General features: G+C 39.5%; 1 protein-coding gene across 2 annotated transcripts in view; it reads right to left on the minus strand.

The window, feature by feature from the left end:
• Positions 1-18,868, minus strand: part of TRPC6 (transient receptor potential cation channel subfamily C member 6) — a 168,093-nt gene that overhangs the window by 104,102 nt on the left and 45,123 nt on the right. The window contains exon 1 of one of the 2 annotated variants that reach the window (XM_043504184.1): positions 16,484-17,235. The exons of the other annotated variant lie outside the window; for it this stretch is intronic. Coding sequence (XP_043360119.1) covers positions 16,484-16,515 — 32 coding nt within the window. The 5' untranslated portion in view covers positions 16,516-17,235. Of the gene's footprint in view, positions 1-16,483; positions 17,236-18,868 lie in introns of those variants that run through there. 2 annotated transcript variants of the gene reach the window in all.

The following is an 18,868-nucleotide window of genomic DNA, read 5'->3' on the forward strand; positions in this document are numbered from 1 at the left end:
TGAGAGTTTGAAGGTAATATTTCTCTATATAAATGAAAACTTCCAAATACAAGCTGCTTGATTTATAGCCCAGATCCCAAGTATAAAGATTATTATAACAGTCTTATTTGAGAAGAATGATCTGGCTCAACATGTTCACATTTATTTCTGATTTTGATGATGGAAGAATGGTAAGTGGCTGGCTGTTGTTAGGGTCTTTTCAATTATCTTCTTTCATATGGATTGGATAGGTAGCAACAACTACAAATTTTTGTTTTATTTTGCTTGGTAACTTACTTTGTTCTGTCTGTTATTAATTGAAATCACTTAACTCCTACTTTTTAAACTTAATAAAATCTCTTTTGTTTATTAATTACCCAGAATAAGTAATTAATACCTGGGGGAGCAAACAGCTGTGCATATCTCTCTATCAGTGTTATAGAGGGCAGACAATTTATGAGTTTACCCTATATAAGCTTTATACAGAGTAAAATGGATTTATTTGGGATTTAGGCTCCCAGAAAGACTGAATACTGGGTGCCGGGAAAGTCCCTGTTAACTAAGAAGCCCCAGGCTAAATGAATCTTAGTTTCTGTGAACTGCAGGGGGGCATGGCCCAACCTCTTGGTCTGTGCTGGAGCCAACTGGTGTGTCTAGCTCAGCAAGAGGGGAGTGGAGGGAAGCCTTTTCTGGCAGGGGGGTTTGTTCTCAGTGGTATCCCAGCACATCTAGTGACAGTCTTGAGGGAGTTTCTGTGACCCAACCCATCACAACTACAAGAGCTGAAGAGTTCATGAACCTACTGTTATCTTGCATACCGTATTTTCCCATTTGTCTTTTATTAGCTGGAATATGTTCCAGACTTCTTATTCTCTACTATTACTGTCTGAGAACATGGTTGTGTGCATGCACATGTGTATAAGTAAGGCTATGATTTAGTCATGGGTATTTTTAGTAAAAGCCATGGATAAGTCATGGGCAATAAACAAAAATTCATGGAAGCTGTGACCTGTCCATGGCTTATAAATACCCCTGACTAAATTGGGGGGGTGGAAGTGCTGCTGGGAGGGGATGGGGAACCACTCCAGTGGGAGGCAGCGGCACCAGTTGCTGGTGGCCACTGAGCAGTGGCTGCTCCTGCTTGGGTGCATGGGGGCAGTGCGGCTGGTTTTGGGGACACCCTAGCAGCTGGCTGCAGAGCTGCTCCAGCAGCAGCTGGTGTGGCTGTCCCCAGGGCCACCTGAGCAGCTGGCCCCAGAGTCAGCTGCTTGGGCAGCCCTGGGGTCAGCCTCACTAGCCACTGCAGAAGTCACAGAGGTCATGGAAAGTCACAGAATCCATGACTTCCACAACCTCCGTAACAGACACAGAACCTATGTATGAGCACCCATAAAGTCCACATGGGGAAGGTGTCCTAGGTACGTTTTGGTACATGAGAGTTCTCAAACTTCTACTTATCAAGGTATTCTGTTGAAGGCTGTCTTATAACACTCTGTTGTATGGGAGGCGGAGGGAAAAGGGCTTACTCACCACCCAAGAACTGAAAACTAAGGAGGAAGCTTTGCAATAGGTTCTGAGGTTGTGGTTCAGACATTAAATAATACCATGGTTTCAGTCTCATAATAATTAACCAGCTCCAAGTTATAGGTTTGATTAATATTGGTAAGCTTCTTTTGTTGGGGTTTATAATCAGAGACCTATTTCCTTAGATCCCTTCTTAGGATTTATAAGGGCTGATTATTTGTTGTATTAATCTGATGATTTAACTAATTTGGTTATTTAATTACAACCCAGTATTGAGACTAACTTGTTGATTTGACCTTGATAGTTTTACTGCTTTATTTTTGGTTTAGTTTAACATCAGTAATAGTAGCTTAGCTCTGGGGATATGTTTTCTTGATTTTATTTGTTTAATAGTTTTAATAAAATTAATGAAAAAGTGATACTGAGTCACATTTCTTTCAATAAGCAACATGGGCCCAGAACATTTGAAGATCGGGGTGGATACCAGCTGGTCATCCTAAAAACCTAATTACGCTTAGTTCTCACACCACAATATACCTGAAAAAACTAGAGCAGAACCCCCAGATTTCCACAAGCATCTCCCAGTTTTCTCTGAAGTTGCCCAGAATGAAGAGATATCTCTGCTATCACCACTCAGGAGATCTGGAAGGAGATCTTTTGTCAAGTATTCCCTCTCCTGTTGTGAGCAATCCACCTCACTATAATAGAGTTCAGTGAAACAGAGCTCCAGTGGCTTGTGTTGCATAAGGAATCCAGAGGGTGAAAAAAAATCAATGTATGTCAAATAGCAATGTAACAATGACATGTTACAAAGACTTTAAATCAATATCCATCAGTTGGTATAACAGAAATAATCATTTTATTCAATGGATTTTAATGGTGAGAAGTTTGCTCACATAGAATTATTGACCTATTGTACCTAGGACTGACTTGGAAGAATGGGTACCTTGTGTAAAGGAATCAGACCTATTGCATGCTTCAGACAATTAGAGAGACTACTCTCTGGTATCCATAGAACTACAGCTTTTATAGTATACACGATCATTTTATAAACCATTTTATAAACCGGCCCTCCAAATTTTATTCTTTTTATTTTTGTTTTAAACTTTTATAAGTGAATAAAAGTCAACCATGCAGAAATCAGAATGCTCAATGCAGACTACAATTGGTAGAGTATAATAGAATGTCTTTAGAAATTGTATCAAATATTTTGACATTTGTGTTTTACAGAATGCAGCAGGGTACCACTTAGTTAAAATTCAGTTAAACACAAAAGATTCTGAAATTCAAATTATTACATTGTTTTTACTGAATTGCTATTTATGAAGAGATAAAGTAGCTGGTGCAGGTTAACCACATTATGCATGCCTGTCAGCCAGTTGTCTCGTTCAATGAATAAGCTAACACCCTGAGGGTGGTCTGTGGGGGTCTCATATGCCAGCTAAGATCCCCATCCACAGGCAAATCCTTTTTTTCTGACCTGGATTACTGGGATAGGATACAGTGAGCCCCATATGTTTCCTCCTACTCCAACTGTAGCCCATTTATCACGCATGCTGCAGTCAGCTGGCACTTATTTTCCTGTTATGGTAAAATCTAAATCATGGGCCAATCTCTAAGCAGTGCTGAATCAATGGCAGTTGGTGCTGCCCATCTCTTCTCAGGATGGTGTTTATTTAACAGAGAAAGAGAAGAAACAGATAAAACCAACCCATAAAGAAAAACAAACATTTACTTGGTTCTTGGTCTGTGTAAAGCCTCACTAGAATATTCTAGATTCTAAAGCTACAAAGGTCAAAAGTTGGTAGCAGAAACTTTACATGGAAGCATCCATGCTTGCTCCTTTTGTTTCTTCCTTTCTCTCTGCTTCAGTTCATGGCAGGCTACAAAGCAAAAAGCCAGTAATAACCACATCATGGTCTGAATAAATGCTGAAGCCAGGACCTCACTGCAATAATTTTCTTATGGTTAAAACATTATTACAGTATGAAAGAAACAAATTCTGTCAGACAAAATTGGGATCCATGCTGCTTATAATGGTAGATTTTGTATCACATAAGAATGAACAAAATAAAGCCACTACCTCTGTTAGGCCCTGATACAGATCCTATTGGAATAAATGCGAGTTTTCCATTGACTTCACTGGGAACTGAATTGGCCAAAAGTGGCCCAGTTTAGTAACATGAAATAATTTTATTTGGGTTGAAGGGATGCATCGGATGCAAAGGATGCATAAAATAAACATTTATCTTACCTTTGTTAGCATACTGTATTAGAACTTTAATGTAAAAAGACTCGGAGTAAAATCCTTCCTCCATTGAAATCAATGGGAGATTTGCCATTGATTTCACTGGAGGTAGGATTTCACAATTAGACTTTGAGAGAGATCAAAATGACAAATATCAGCGAGTCAGATGTGATTTACTTAGCTCCACTATATAAAATCATACCTAGCACATTTCTCATATTAAGTGTAGACTTAGAGAAATTTTGCATGTTATATTTTGGTATGGATACATGCTTGAGCTAAGCCTCTGTAAACAGGGTCTGAATGAGCTTCCTCCTGCCTTTTATTGATGAACTGGGGTGAAATTCCTCAGAAGCAGACCATATCTGCATAGACACCTACTTTGGAGGTGATCAGCAGACGGACCTTCTTTGCCAAAGTGATTGGTTTTGACAATTTTGGGTTAATATTCAGCTTAGTTTTGGACACTCGGGTAATAAAATATTATCCTTATTGTATGACTCAGATGTAAGCAGAACTGTACTTAATATGCTTAATTGAGAGGGTCACCTGGATTTTAATCTCAGATGCTGAGTTGGGAGTAGTGATTCCAAATCCAAGTGAAGGTCAGAGAGGGATGGGGGCAGGTGTTTTTACCTGCTGGTATAAATTTATTTGATGCCATTTGATCTCCTGCTCCAGAGTTTAAAAACAGAGCTGATCTGACTGTGTTGCGATTCCTCATTTATACTCAGTGATCACTAGACCTAATTTGTAATGTTTAGAGGAACCTCTAGATACCGTAATACTGCCAACATCACTAAGCAGAAGGATTAAATTTATAATTCTGAAATAAATGGTCACAACTAAACTGGGTTGTGATTTTAATAGTTTGATACAATTCGCTTAGTTTTACTGGCATGTGTTTTATCAGATTTGTACTAGAGCCATACATAAAATAGACTATAGGTAGGTTTCAGACAGACTATAGGTAGATACTGAACTCCTGAAATAAGGATTAAAATTAAAGTATTGTGATACCTTTAGCAAGAGTACATATAACTTTTGAAAACATGACAATAATGCATAAGGGAAAACCATCACCACTTATTACAATACCATAGCCTTTTTATTTGGCCAATCAAATGTGATTTATTCACTTTCATTTCTTGCTTCAGTTTTCTAAATGGCAGTTTCTCATTATTTAGTTACCTATTTTCAATAGCATTTGTGGTGGGCCAGAGCTTAAATTCTGGACTCAGCCTGTGTATATTGATGATGAAATTCACCCCAGTCAGAGACCACGTGCAAGGCTCACCATATCGTTTAAAGTGACCCAGTAGCACTTCAGCTGGATTTTAATTGGATTGATATTTGTCAGTCCCTCTGCACTGGGGTGAATTTTACCTGCAATGAAAAACTAGAATCAGCTCCAGTGAAACCTTTAAGGTACCATTGTCTCCACACCCCTTAACAGAATATTACAAATGAACTCACCTTTTTAAAAATATGGTTCAAATAAAAAAAATGGGTGTCATAATTTGCCCAAATCTAGTCATTGCGGATGGGATGGCTCAGGTGACTGGTACTAATGGGATTCAGTTCAAATCCACCTCAAGCCTGTAGCAAGTGAGGGGCAGATCCTCATCTGGCGTAAAAGGTCATAGCTCTATGGAACTCAGTGGATCGGCCCCTGAAATGAGTTATGAATGGCCCCTTGTTAGGTGTCCTATGAGAAAAGAGTTGGCAATCTCAGGTCAGTTCCTCATGGATAGGTGTTACGATCGCAATAAGCATTAAATGGTACCCTTGGTGACAGACTCCACAGAGGAAAGAAGATTTAACAGGCGGAGTTTCGGTGGCTTTTCATCGCTACAGAGAATCTCTCTACATTAGGTTTGAGGCACCTTGGTGTGGCTGTCTGATGAAGGTGTCCAATGTATCTAGTCTCCTTCTCCACAGAGATTTTCCAATAAAATACATTTTACAAGTGCTAGAAATTCACTTTAACAAAGATGTGAGGAATTTCTCTTATTCTATATAGTGATTACCATTTTTAACAAATATTCCTTTGCTCTCTCTTTTTTTTTTTTTGGTATCCTGATTCATTTTGAAGTTCTTCGTTTGTTTCAGTCACTCCTTACATCTTCTACTAGGGCCCAATCCTTTGATGTGCTAATCTTCCTCAATTCCTGTAGAAAATTACTGTAACAGCTGTAAAATAAATCTAAATACTAACACAAGAGATTTGAGCAGAATGGAAAGGTGGTCTTCAACGGGAGTTGAGGACGCTCAGCACCTCACAGGACTGGACCTTGAGGATTAGATATAACTCTGCAGTTTTCTTTCTGGATCATACATGCTTCCGTTCTCTGCTTCCTATTCTACAGTATATTTTTAATCAAGCATTTAACAATACTGGGTTTGGTGGTCACTATTGTTTGGTTTATTTTCTATTCTTCTCTCATCCTGATCTCCCTTGCAATATGTAGAGATAATGTTTCACTTGTCCTTTAGTGAAGCCCTCCTCCCAGCTTTCACTTGACAACCATCTTTTAAATTTTAAATGCAACATATATACATCTTTAATGTTTTATGTTGCAAACAGCATATATAGGAAAATGAAGGACCAGTTCAGTGTAAATCTGGAGCCATTCAGTTAATTTAAAAGGAGTCCCTCCAGATTTACATAGGTCTAACTCAGAGCAGAATTTGGACCAAACAGTTTAAATCATCAAAAAATGTTGCTTTATTCCAGAAACCTTAAAAATCTTAACACAGGATGGCCTGATCCAGCAAATCGTTTAAGCAGGTGCTTGAATTTAAGCATGTGAGTAGTCCTATTGAAGTAAATGGAATTACTCATATTCTCTGGATAATCACATGCTTGCATACTTTACTGGATCAGGGCCTCTTCTGGTTATAGTTTTCTTTTGCCTTTTCCATACCAAGCCATTAATGTTTCAAAATGACTGATATTACACAACAAATTTACAAAAAGAAAAGGAGTACTTGTGGCACCTTAGAGACTAACAAATTTATTTGAGCATAAGCTTTCATGAGCTGTCTTGTCTGATGAAGTGAGCTGTAGCTCATGAAAGCTTATGCTCAAATAAATTTGTTAGGCTCTAAGGTGCCACAAGTACTCCTTTTCTTTTTGCAAATACAGACTAACACGGCTGCTACTCTGAAACAACAGATTTAGTTTTTAAAAAGCTTTATCCTGATCTATTTCACTCTCCTATAATACTTATTTACATTTTACTACACAAAGTACATTGAAGAGTTTAATCCTTTGTGTCAGGGACTGTCATTTACTGCATATATTTGTACTGTGTTTACCACAAAGGAGCCCTGACCTGATAAGTAATAATAGTAATAGGCTTTGCTTAATGGAGCAAGGTAGACTTCTGCTTCTTCTGCATAGTGGGCAGTGGCTATTTCACAGTTTTGGTAACATTACACACTCAGTTTAGCTGGAATAATTAATGCTTGGGAGAATTAATGCTCTCTCTGCATTAATAACATCACAACAGTCTTTCCTCTTCCTTGTTTTGTTACAAAGCTTGAGTCTGGGAATGTATGGAAAAAAATTCTTATCATTCAGCTTGCCATGTTTCTTGGCATATTGAAAGGTTTACTATTTATTTTGGAAACACAGAAGCCTTTGTAGGGTTACTCTCAGGCACTCTCCCTCTCAGCATTTTACTTGCAGGTCCTATATCCAGTGCAACTTCTGGCGGGAACTTAAGAATATCTAGGGAGACTTTCAAAGGGACAAACAGCAATTAGGTGCCCTATTAGGAGTCAATGGGAGTTAAACACCTAAACTGCTATTTGTACTTTTGAAAATCATTACTATGAGCAGGTTGATCACAGACTACTGTATTTTTGTGCTGTATTCACACAGAGTCTGACACGATAGGCTCTTGGTCAATGACTAAGGCTGGTAGGGGCTACTGGCTAGATTCACAAAGGAACTTAGGCATCGCAAAGCTGAGAGTCACCATGCCCAACTTTTAGGTGCTTAGAAAATCATTGGCATTCACAAAACCTGAGATAGGCCCTCAACTTCCTATAAAATGAATGGAGTGAGATAGTTGCTCTTGGTTCCCCAGCCAGGAACGGGGTAGAAGCCACCCAGGGATTCTTGCCTCTGGCAGGGAGATCCATGCCTGGAGTCTGGTTAGCTGCTGTGCTCCCAGGGGTGGGGAGCCCAGGCAGCAGTCCAAGTCAGGAGCCTGGGTGGCAGCCCAGCTTGGAGCGGAGACTGAGCAGCAGCCCAGATGGGGAGCTGGGCTTTCTTGTCAATTTCACAGCACTTACATCAGCGGGACAAGGCTGTAGTGGGTACACTGACATAATTAGGTCAACAGAAGCTGGCTGACGTCGACCTGTTTAGTGTAGATCAGGCCTAAGTCTGGGCTGCAGAGAAGGGTGGATAAGCGGTGGACCAGAGTTGAGAACCCCTGCCTTAGAATATGTGCTAAGTACTCACGCTAAACAATCTGTTCCACCTTGCATTTTGCTGTGAGGCTGAGAGTTCCTTTCCCAGACCTAAGGAAAAGCTGTGTGTGGCTTGAAAACTTGCCTTTCTCACTGACAGAAGTTGATCTAATAAAAGATATTACTTCACCTCACCAACCCTGTCTCTCAAATATCCTGGGACTGACACAGACACAACTACACTGCATACATCCTTACATCAGCGGGACAAGGCTGTAGTGGGTACACTGACATAATTAGGTCAACAGAAGCTGGCTGACGTCGACCTGTTTAGTGTAGATCAGGCCTAAGTCTGGGCTGCAGAGAAGGGTGGATAAGCGGTGGACCAGAGTTGAGAACCCCTGCCTTAGAATATGTGCTAAGTACTCACGCTAAACAATCTGTTCCACCTTGCATTTTGCTGTGAGGCTGAGAGTTCCTTTCCCAGACCTAAGGAAAAGCTGTGTGTGGCTTGAAAACTTGCCTTTCTCACTGACAGAAGTTGATCTAATAAAAGATATTACTTCACCTCACCAACCCTGTCTCTCAAATATCCTGGGACTGACACAGACACAACTACACTGCATACATCCTTCTTCTGTATCAGTTGAAAATTCCCCTCAGTTATTACATCACAGTCCTCTAACTCAGTGACATCTCTCTATCTTTTTAATTTGTATATTTAAAACTGCTTATTAGTAGTTCAGCTTATTAGATACCTTTATTTCTTTTGACAGGTTTCAGAGTAGAGGCCGTGTTAGTCTGTATCCGTAAAAAGAAAAGGAGCACTTGTGGCACCTCAGAGACTAACAAATTTATTTGAGCATAAGCTTTCGTGAACTACAGCTCACTTCATCAGATGTGAACTACACCATCTGCTCAAAAAACTCCCTGAAAAAGCACAAGAACAAATCCGCACAGACACACCCCTAGAACCCCGACCAGGGGTATTCTATCTGCTACCCAAGATCCATAAACCTGGAAATCCTGGACGCCTCATCATCTCAGGCATTGGCACCCTGACAGCAGGATTGTCTGGCTATGTAAACTCCCTCCTGAGGCCCTACGCTACCAGCACTCCCAGCTATCTTCGAGACACCACTGACTTCCTGAGGAAACTACAATCCATCGCTGATCTTCCTGAAAACACCATCCTAGTTACTATGGATGTAGAAGCCCTCTACACCAACATTGCACACAAAGATGGACTACAAGCTGTCAGGAACAGTATCCCCGATAATGTCATGGCAAACTTGGTGGCTGAACTTTGTGACTTTGTTCTCACCCATAACTATTTCACATTTGGAGACAATGTATACCTTCAAATCAGCAGCACCGCTATGGGTACCTGCATGGCCCCACAGTATGCCAACATTTTTATGGCTGACTTAGAACAACGGTTCCTTAGCTCTTGTTCCCTAACACCCCTACTCTACTTGTGCTACATTGATGACATCTTCATCATCTGGACCCATGGAAAAGAAGCCCTGGAGGAATTCCACCAAGATTTCAACAATCTCCATCCCACCATCAACCTCAGCCTGGACCAGTCCACACAAGAGACCCACTTCCTGGAAACTACGGTGCTAATAAGCAATGGTCACATAAACACCACCCTATATTGGAAACCTACTGACCGCTATGCTTACCTACATGCCTCCAGCTTTCATCCAGACCACACCACAAGATCCATTGTCTACAGCCAAGCTCTACGATACAACCGCATTTGCTCCAACCCCTCAAACAGAGACAAACACCTTCAAGATCTCTATCAAGCATTTTTACAACTACAGTACCCACCTGCTGAAGTGAAGAAACAGATTGACAGAGCCAGAAGAGTACCCAGAAGTCACCTACTACAGGACAGGCCCAACAAAGAAAATTACAGAACGCCACTAACCATCACCTTCAGCCCCCAACTAAAACCTCTCCAACGCATCATCAAGGATCTACAACCTATCTTGAAGGTGGCCTTATTTTGAGACCGTGAGTCTGCACAGAAATAAATTTCATCTTCTGCAATCCAGTATTTACATTTTCAAATCATGTAGAGTTGCATTTAACTGAATGAGCCTGATCAAGCTTCCATTAAAATCACGGGAGTCTTTCCAGTGATTTTAGTGGGCATTTGATCAGGCCCCAAAGGCAAGGTTCAACAGTCATAGTGGTTATGCTCGGCTCTGAAAATTTGTGTTAGTAGATTTGGCCTTTAGGTTTTAACTTAAATTCACTATTGTTTTCTCTCTCCCTCATCTCACTCAACCATAATAGCAATTGGAATAAATTGTTAAAGCTAAATGGTACAACCATCTTTAAAAAACTTGAAAGCTCTTAACACTTAATTCAGCAACACACAAACTATATTTGCAATCCTATATCTCTAATATTAAACTCAGATTAAGGAAATAAAACCAGTTGACATAACATTAGGAAAGGTAGATAAATTTCTTAAGCAAAAAGCAGCAACAGTGCATTTGCAATATCTTTGTTTTTTGCCTTCAAATTATTCTCTCTTAAAAAGATAAATCTGTCAGGTTCCATTATTTATAAGAGCACTACATGGCACAGTACATTTCACAGTTTTATTTCACTTTCTGGTGTACACATTACAGTACCTGCAAGAGCACACTACATATCCATTTACTCAGGGGGGAAAATTAAACCTAAATTGAAGTGGCAAAACAAAAATTGCTACTTGGAATTTAAGGCTTCCAATAACCTTGAATAAAATTACTTGCGATATTTGTCCCCATTCCTTTTATAATGATAAATTTTTGAATTAAATGTAACTATGTCAAATTTAATTAAAAGAGCCATTTTAATCATTTCTGTGTTGTGCTTATATTTAATTGAAATATAGCTCATCTTTGAAGCTGGCATTTCATAATGCAGCTTATTCAGGATTCTGCTTTTCTGCTTCCAAGTAATTGAAAACAAACAAACAGGAAAGCAGTTTAAAATACTTTCAGATGAAATGTTCAATCTATATTTTTCTGGAGTATGATCTGTTTTCAAAATACCATCCTGTTGGCAATTAACCTGCATAAGAGGAAAGAAGTAGGAGCTATGGCAATATACAAGAAGGAAAATGGGAGAAACATATTCCAGGAAGCTGATGACAAGTGACAGAGCATCTTCCAGTCTCCACATTTTGAAATGTGGTACTCTAGATTCTGGATGCGCTAACAAGGCATGCAATATTGTACATTATTATTGATTGATGTAGTGCTACAGGCTCCAACTAAGATTGGGGTCCCATTGTGCTACGCATCTTACAAACACATAGTGAGAGAATCCCTGTCCTGAAGAGCTTACAGTGTACATAGAGAATGCAGACAAAAGGGAGGTAGGGAAAACAGAGGCACAGTGAGGTAGAGTGACATGATTTACCCACCAGGAATGGCAGAGTTAAGTAACAGAATGTAAATCTCTTGTCTCCCAGTCCAGTACCCTATCCACTATATCACACTGCCTCCCCAACTTAATACTCCTTAGTTCAATATGCTACATTATCCTTTCTGACATACCCAACTCTGACTGGAAAGGTGTGACAGATGCTTTCTTATGTGAACAGGGAGTAATTTTATGGAGATTCAGACATGCCACCCCCTATACCTGAAAGACGAATATATATGTATGCTTGAAATCTCTCCTTTGAGCATTACACCTACTACAGAGATTGGGTTTTTTTTAATGGCCACCTAAATACACCCACAGAATATGTGTGTGACGTTCCCCTCTGGTGTTATCTGGACCAGTGATCTGCTAGATCACTCCAATCCTTGACTCTGGGAGCCAGCCTTACCCTGCTCTGCTGTGAGAACCCCCACTCCTGGGCTGTTCATGCACAGTTTCTGGCATGTAAGCTGCTCCCAGCTACTTGCAACCAAATGACACTAGCCAATATCTCCAGTCCCAGACACAACCCTAGGAACCTCCATCTTACAGTGTCCAGTTATCCCACTGAACGCTGCAAGCTTATATGAGTTTGTCAATTTAACAAAGAAATTAATATATACCAGACTTGTTATCCCAAGGGGAGTCTTTGACATGCTTCAAACCAAATGCGCTGCTTCAGGTAGAATAAACAAACAGATTTATTAATGACAAAGATAAATTTTAAGTAAGTCAAAGCATAACAAGTCAGATTTGGTCAAACGAAATAAAAGCAAAACGCATTCTAAGCTGATCTTAACACTTTCAATGCCCTTACAAACTTAGATGCTTCTCACCACAGGTTGGCTGGTTGCTCTTCAGCCAGGCTCTCCCCTTTGATCAGCGCTTCAGTCGCTTGGTGTGGTATCTGTAGATGTAGGTGGAAAAGAGAGGAAGAGCATGGCAAATGTCTCTCCCCTTCATCATGTCCTTTCTTCCCTCTTGGCTTTGCCCCGCCCCCCCTTCACAGCCAGGTGAGCATTACCTCATTGCAGTTCCAAACTTACCAAATGAAGGGGGGGGCGCTGACTCCCTCGAGAGTCTAACGGATTGTCTTGTTGCTGCCTAGGCCAGCGTCTTTTGTTCCTGTGAGGTTGGGCTGAGTTTGTCCCATACCTGCCCTGATGAGGTGTGAACTGCCTCTCTGTTCTTGGAGAGTTTTTGCCTGGGCTTGCTTTAAGCCATGAGGATACATTTTCAGCCTCATAACTATCTACATGAAATTATAACCTACAACATTACTGTAACACTACTATAACAATTACTATAACATCACTATAACAACCATGCTCAGTGCATCATGAGCCTTCCAAAGACAGCCAATACGACAAACTTTGCACTGGATACCACGCAATCCTTTTATAAAGATGAATATGGGAGTATAGGGTGTACCCCAGAGGTACAGAGCGTCACAGTGTGTAACACATGTGAACTGTCAATAGCACATACAAATGTGTATTTGCAGTTACAGTGACCTGTTTGTGTGAGCTGTAGCACATTTGGCAGGCACAATTTGTTGTAGGCTCTATTTTTGAGAATTTGATTCATTTATGACATAGGCAAAATTAGAGAAGAACAAACATGGAAGTGATCTTCAAAGTAAGATGTAGAGAAGTCATAAAATAATTACGGTTTACCAACCATTCCCACACAGTCATCCACAGATAACTGGTGTTCTGACCACTGTATCCTTGTGGTAGTTTATTGGTCTAATCTATTCTATTCCATATAGATTCTTGGATGGCCCTCATTACTGTAATATCGGAGTACCTTCCAGTAGTTCATTAAGTGATGTTGCCAACATCTGCCAGGTGTAGTTGATTTTCTCTTTCATTCTACTCGTGGCTGTTCCTTCATTTTGGGAATGGTAAAGGGCTAACAAATATCCATACAGCACATACAAATATCAATCCTGATTCTCCAGTGATCTGGCTAGTAGAGAACATTGGGATTTCTGTTTTGCTCCCAAGCTTAAGAAAAAAAAGAAAGAAATGCTGCCTACAGCATCCAATATCCCAGGAAATATCTCATCCAAGTAATAGTCAGGCTTGGGACTATTTAGCTTCTAAGATCAGGTTCATTCAGTCCAATATGACCATATCCTGCCCTTCCAAAGTCACATTGCCAACCTCATCAAGCCTGAATGGCATCTGGTTTCTGATGATATCAGGGGACTTAAACAGAGATATCCTGACTGGAGTAGGTATCTAATCAGTCCTACTATCTTGACTGAGGTACAACTGAGCTCTTCCCCAAGGGCTAGATTCAATGGATGCTACACAACATGAATAAAAGGATCAGAATTAGTCTCCAAGTGGATAATAGTGAAATAGCCTAAAATTCTTTTGTGGGCTGTTGAGGATCAGGGGCCATCTTCCTTAGGAACAACCCAAGCTTCTAACCTGTGCTGCCAGGTAGAGTCTAAATTTTGAACAAGTTCAAATATGGTGTCATAAATATAAAGGGAAGGGTAAACGCCTTTAAAATCCCTCCTGGCCAGAGGAAAAACCCTTTCACCTGTAAAGGGTTAAGAAGGTAGGATAACCTCGCTGGCACCTGACCACAATGACCAACGTGGAGACAAGATACTTTCAAAGCTGGAGGGGGGGGAGAAAAAAAGGGTCTGGGTCTGTTTGTGTGATGTTTTTGCGGGGGACAGAACCCAGGAATGGAGTCTTAGTAAGTTATCTAGCTAGATATGCATTAGATTATGATTTCTTTAAATGGCTGAGAAAATAAGCTGTGCTGAATGGAATGGATATTCCTGTTTTTGTGTCTTTTTGTAACTTAAGGTTTTGCCTAAAGGGATTCTCTATGTTTTGAATCTAATTACCCAGTAAGGTATTTACCATCCTGATTTTACAGAGGTGATTCTTTTTACCATTTTTTATATTAAAACTCTTCTTTTAAGAAAGTGAATGCTTTTTCATTGTTCTTAAGATCCAAGGGTTTGGGTCTGTGATCACCTATGCAAATTGGTGAGGATTTTTATCAAACTTTCCCCAGGAAGGTGGGTGCAAGGTTTTGGTGAGGATTTTGGGGGGAAAGATGTTTCCAAACAGGCTCTTTCCTAATAAAAAAAACAGTTAGACGTTTGGTGGTGGCAGCGAAAGTCCAAGGGCTAAAGGTAAAATAGTTTGTACCTTGGGGAAGTTTTAACCTAATCTGGTAAAAGTAAGCTTAGGTGGTTTTCATGCAGGTCTCCACATCTGTACCCTAGAGTTCAGAGTGGGGAAGGAACCTTGACATATGGGAAGATGGTTTTGCACGGGATATAGTTCTCTAGTCTATTATTTTATTTATTGTTTCTACTGAGGTAATGCTTAAGGACCCCAAACATGGATCAGAGCCTTATTATAAAGGGCAGTGTTCAAAAATAAACAAATAAACATATACAGAGGCAGTTGCTGCCCCAGAGAGATCACAATCTAGATGGCCAAAGCAACCACAGTCACTCAGGTCTAACTGAGATGAAAATTTCAGCCAGAGTCAGAACTTGGGCGTGGGGGGAAAGCAAACTCAAAACCTGCCCCAGCTACCCTAAACGTGTGGCTAGGACCACCTCCTAAAACTTCCTGGTATAAAAATCCTCATGGGGAGCTCACAGCTTGCAATTGTACCATATATCTAGGGCAAAGAAAATGGCATCTGTGTGTTGACATGATGGGAGTTCAAAATCTAGAATCTCCCATTGTCTTACTCCATCTGAAGAATCAGAGAGGTTTTGTTTAATTTTGTTCTCAGTTACTGAGATGTATATATATATATTTTTTTACTAAAAAGGATGGTTAATTCAAATTTGAAAAGTTCCTCATAAATCAATTTGCATCAGACAAAAGTAAACAAACATGAGCACCTTATGACTGCTAAGAATATTTTCCCACCGTTAGTGTGATGTTGCAAAATGGATGCCTGCAAGTAAATGAAGAAACAGACTCTCAAAAATTTTAACCAAAACATGTGTGTGTGTATATACATTTACTTCCATGGAAAGTATGTGATGTTTCTATCCCAGAAACTATGAAAAATAAGAAAATGAAACTTCATTTTAAATGCTGTCTATGGCTAATCCAACCACAGATTTTTATTCTTCCCACTTAATGCCATAACAAGTCCATTGACTTCAACGCTGCTATGACAATATACATAAGCTGAGGGTCTGTCCTAATTTATTACCACAGGATCCCCTTCATATTACACCTATCAACACTGTCCTCTGTGTCAGTTATATTGAGTATATTTGCTATTTCTTTGTTCTGGGGGAACTGTTCCTGAAAATTTATAGTGGCTTTAGGGACAACTATACAATCTGTATTAAAGGTGAAAGGTATTAAAGATAATTGGGTGAAAGTAAACTACTGGTTTGTGATTTCACATGCAACCCAGATATGTATTAAACACTCAACACACAAAATTAGTCATTTCTACAAGAAAACATAGAAGTCACAAAAGGTTTCTGATTTACTGTGGTACTTCCCCTTAAGTAAGAATCAGGAAATGATTGTCCACTTAATCTGATATCTACTTAAATTATCCAAGGATATAATAAAGAAGGTGATATTTATATCTCTGGAAAAAGTGTCTTCAATTATAGAAACACACAATGGATTTATAGCTGAAAAAGAAATGGTGAGAGATAAGCACAGGGTATTGCACCTTTGCCTCATTGATTTGCAGTAAGTAGACTCAAGAACAGAGAAGTCAGATAGCAAAAGCAAACTGCAGTTTAGTCCTCACAGAAGTAAAACACAAATTTCAGGATGCAAGAAAACAGGTCTGGTGTTGAAATCATCAGCCAAACTTTCTTACCAACTGCTATAGGATTTTACCCACCTCAGGTATGTTTCAGGACAGATTTTCAGCATCAATTGCTCCCATTTAGGCACCTAAATTAAATGGCCAGATTTTCTAAAGGGCTTCTCAGTTATTGCTTCTGATCCTTGATCCATGGTTATGAAGAGCATCTGAGCTGCCATTCAGAACCTCTTCGCGCACACCCAGGCAAAACCAGCCCTGGTGTGAGTCAGAACCAGCCCTTTCCGAGGTGATATGTCTGAAGCTTCCTAGTTAAAGAAAAGAAAGCCACCAGCATCTTGAAAGAATTATTATTCTAGCACATTCTATTTCACAGAAACCTCTGTCTTTAAAACATTAGGTGTTGTGAACCCTTATCATTAAAGTAAGGTCCAACTATCTTCTTACAGTTCTGTTTTGTACAAGTGTACACATTAGTACCAGCACCCACTCAATTATGCAAGCAATTTTCTATTCAGCTGACTAGGTATTCCTAAATCCCCCATCAGAATGACATCTAGGCAGCACAGATACTCGTTCAGATATATCTCTGAGTGCAAAAGTGGAGGCGAGAGCTGCAAATTTGTCTCATAAAGTCTTATCACTAGGGTGTGCAGGCAAAAAGTGAGTGACAGCTATCTCAAACGAAGGAATCTGAGAAAGATACTAGGGATGATAGATTACAAATTAAATATGGGCTCAAAGTGTGATGTAGTTCTGTGCAAGGACAATGCTATTTAGATGCATATATGGGGGATCAGATGTAAAATTGTAAAGGTAAAAGTGCTTCTGTACATTACTCGGATGGAACAGCAGGTGCAATATTTAATGCCCATATATTTAAGATGTTTATTGAAAACCTAGAAAAAATACAAAAGAGGGCTACAAAAATGATGCATGGATCAGAGGATAAGATAGGCATAGCAACCAGGAGAAGTACATTTATGTTAATCTAGAAAATAGAAGATTCAGGGGAGACACATGATCACAGTCCTTAAATACATTCAATGTAAAAGCATAAATGAAAGGCAGCAATAATTCACAACCTTTGAAGAGGGTAGAAAAGGAAGCAGCAATAGCCAGAAACTGGGGAAGAAAAGTTTAGGCAAAACATCATGCAAAAGTTCTTGCAATAGGGTAGTGAAAGAATAGATTAAGAGGAGAAGCGACTCAGGCACCATCAGCAAAAATATTCAAGAACTGGTTAAAGGAAAGCTAATAGGAATAATGTCGGAAGTACTTTTGAAAATGCAGGGGCCCACAATGGGAGACCCAACTGGTCTCTTCTGTCCATACAATCAAAAATGATCATTTGTACTTACTTTTACTGTTATAGGAGGGGAAACCATTTTCTGACAACAGGTTAATATATGATCAGTGAAGATTAGCAAATGTATCAAAACTGAAGACAAATCCAAGAGAGTTAATAATACATTGCTATGTTAGAAATTCATGTTAGACCCCCCAGCACTACTTTACTTCCAGCTCTCTGATCTGGAGGAAAATGGAGGTAAATCTTTTACAAACATCATAAAGCTGAACCATACATGCATCATTTATTTTAGTATTCACTGTAAATAGAACACTCATGAAACACAGGGTCTAACAGCAAAAAGAGCTAAGTGGGGGGAAATTCCTATTAATAATTGCCCAAACTATTTGCATTAGATGGCAGATTCAGGTTCTGGGCATTACAGTATGATCTTTGTCATTATTGTTTGTATTACAATATGCCTAGAGTCCCCACTGGGCTGTGTGCTGTTCATGCATATAGTAAGATATGGTGCCCAGACTAATATAGGAAACTCATGACAAAGCCAGGTTTCCCAAATCCCTGCTCAGTACTTTAACCAAAGGTCACATTCCCTCACAAAGTTTGGAGGGCTAATTTCCACTCTCAACAATGCAATGAGAGTCATTTCCCACCACATAAATTAACTGTGTTCTTGTGCTCATATCTTTGTTATTTAAAGCATCATTGACTTTATGCAGCAAAGGGGTGTGACAATGCAAATGCAACTTATATTTCTTACAACTAATGTATAAATATGATTAATTTCTGATTTTTGTTTTTCATGACACGAGTTACTTTTATTTCTGATCCTTTGAAGACTGTAATCCCAGTGAAATTATGGGATGCTGTTTCTGGAATGTGACGGTTAAGACTGATTCTTCATATTGTACAGTGATGATAAATCTATTATTGGATATGCCTTTTTGTCTATAAAACAGCAGCGTAAAATGCCTATTCCCATTCTAAAAGATATCTTTAAAATTCTTAAAAGAATTTACAAAGCAAGGTTCTTTCTCTTGTGCATTTCACTCCTACAATGAATTGATCAGTAGTTTAAAAAACGACTTGTTTGCTCCAAAGATAACCATGGATTTTATATGCTACTTGTTTGATGACCAAGTCATAAATGT

The sequence above is a fragment of the Dermochelys coriacea genome, chromosome 1, assembly GCF_009764565.3.
Source record: "Dermochelys coriacea isolate rDerCor1 chromosome 1, rDerCor1.pri.v4, whole genome shotgun sequence".
NCBI classification, from domain to species: Eukaryota; Metazoa; Chordata; order Testudines; family Dermochelyidae; genus Dermochelys; species Dermochelys coriacea.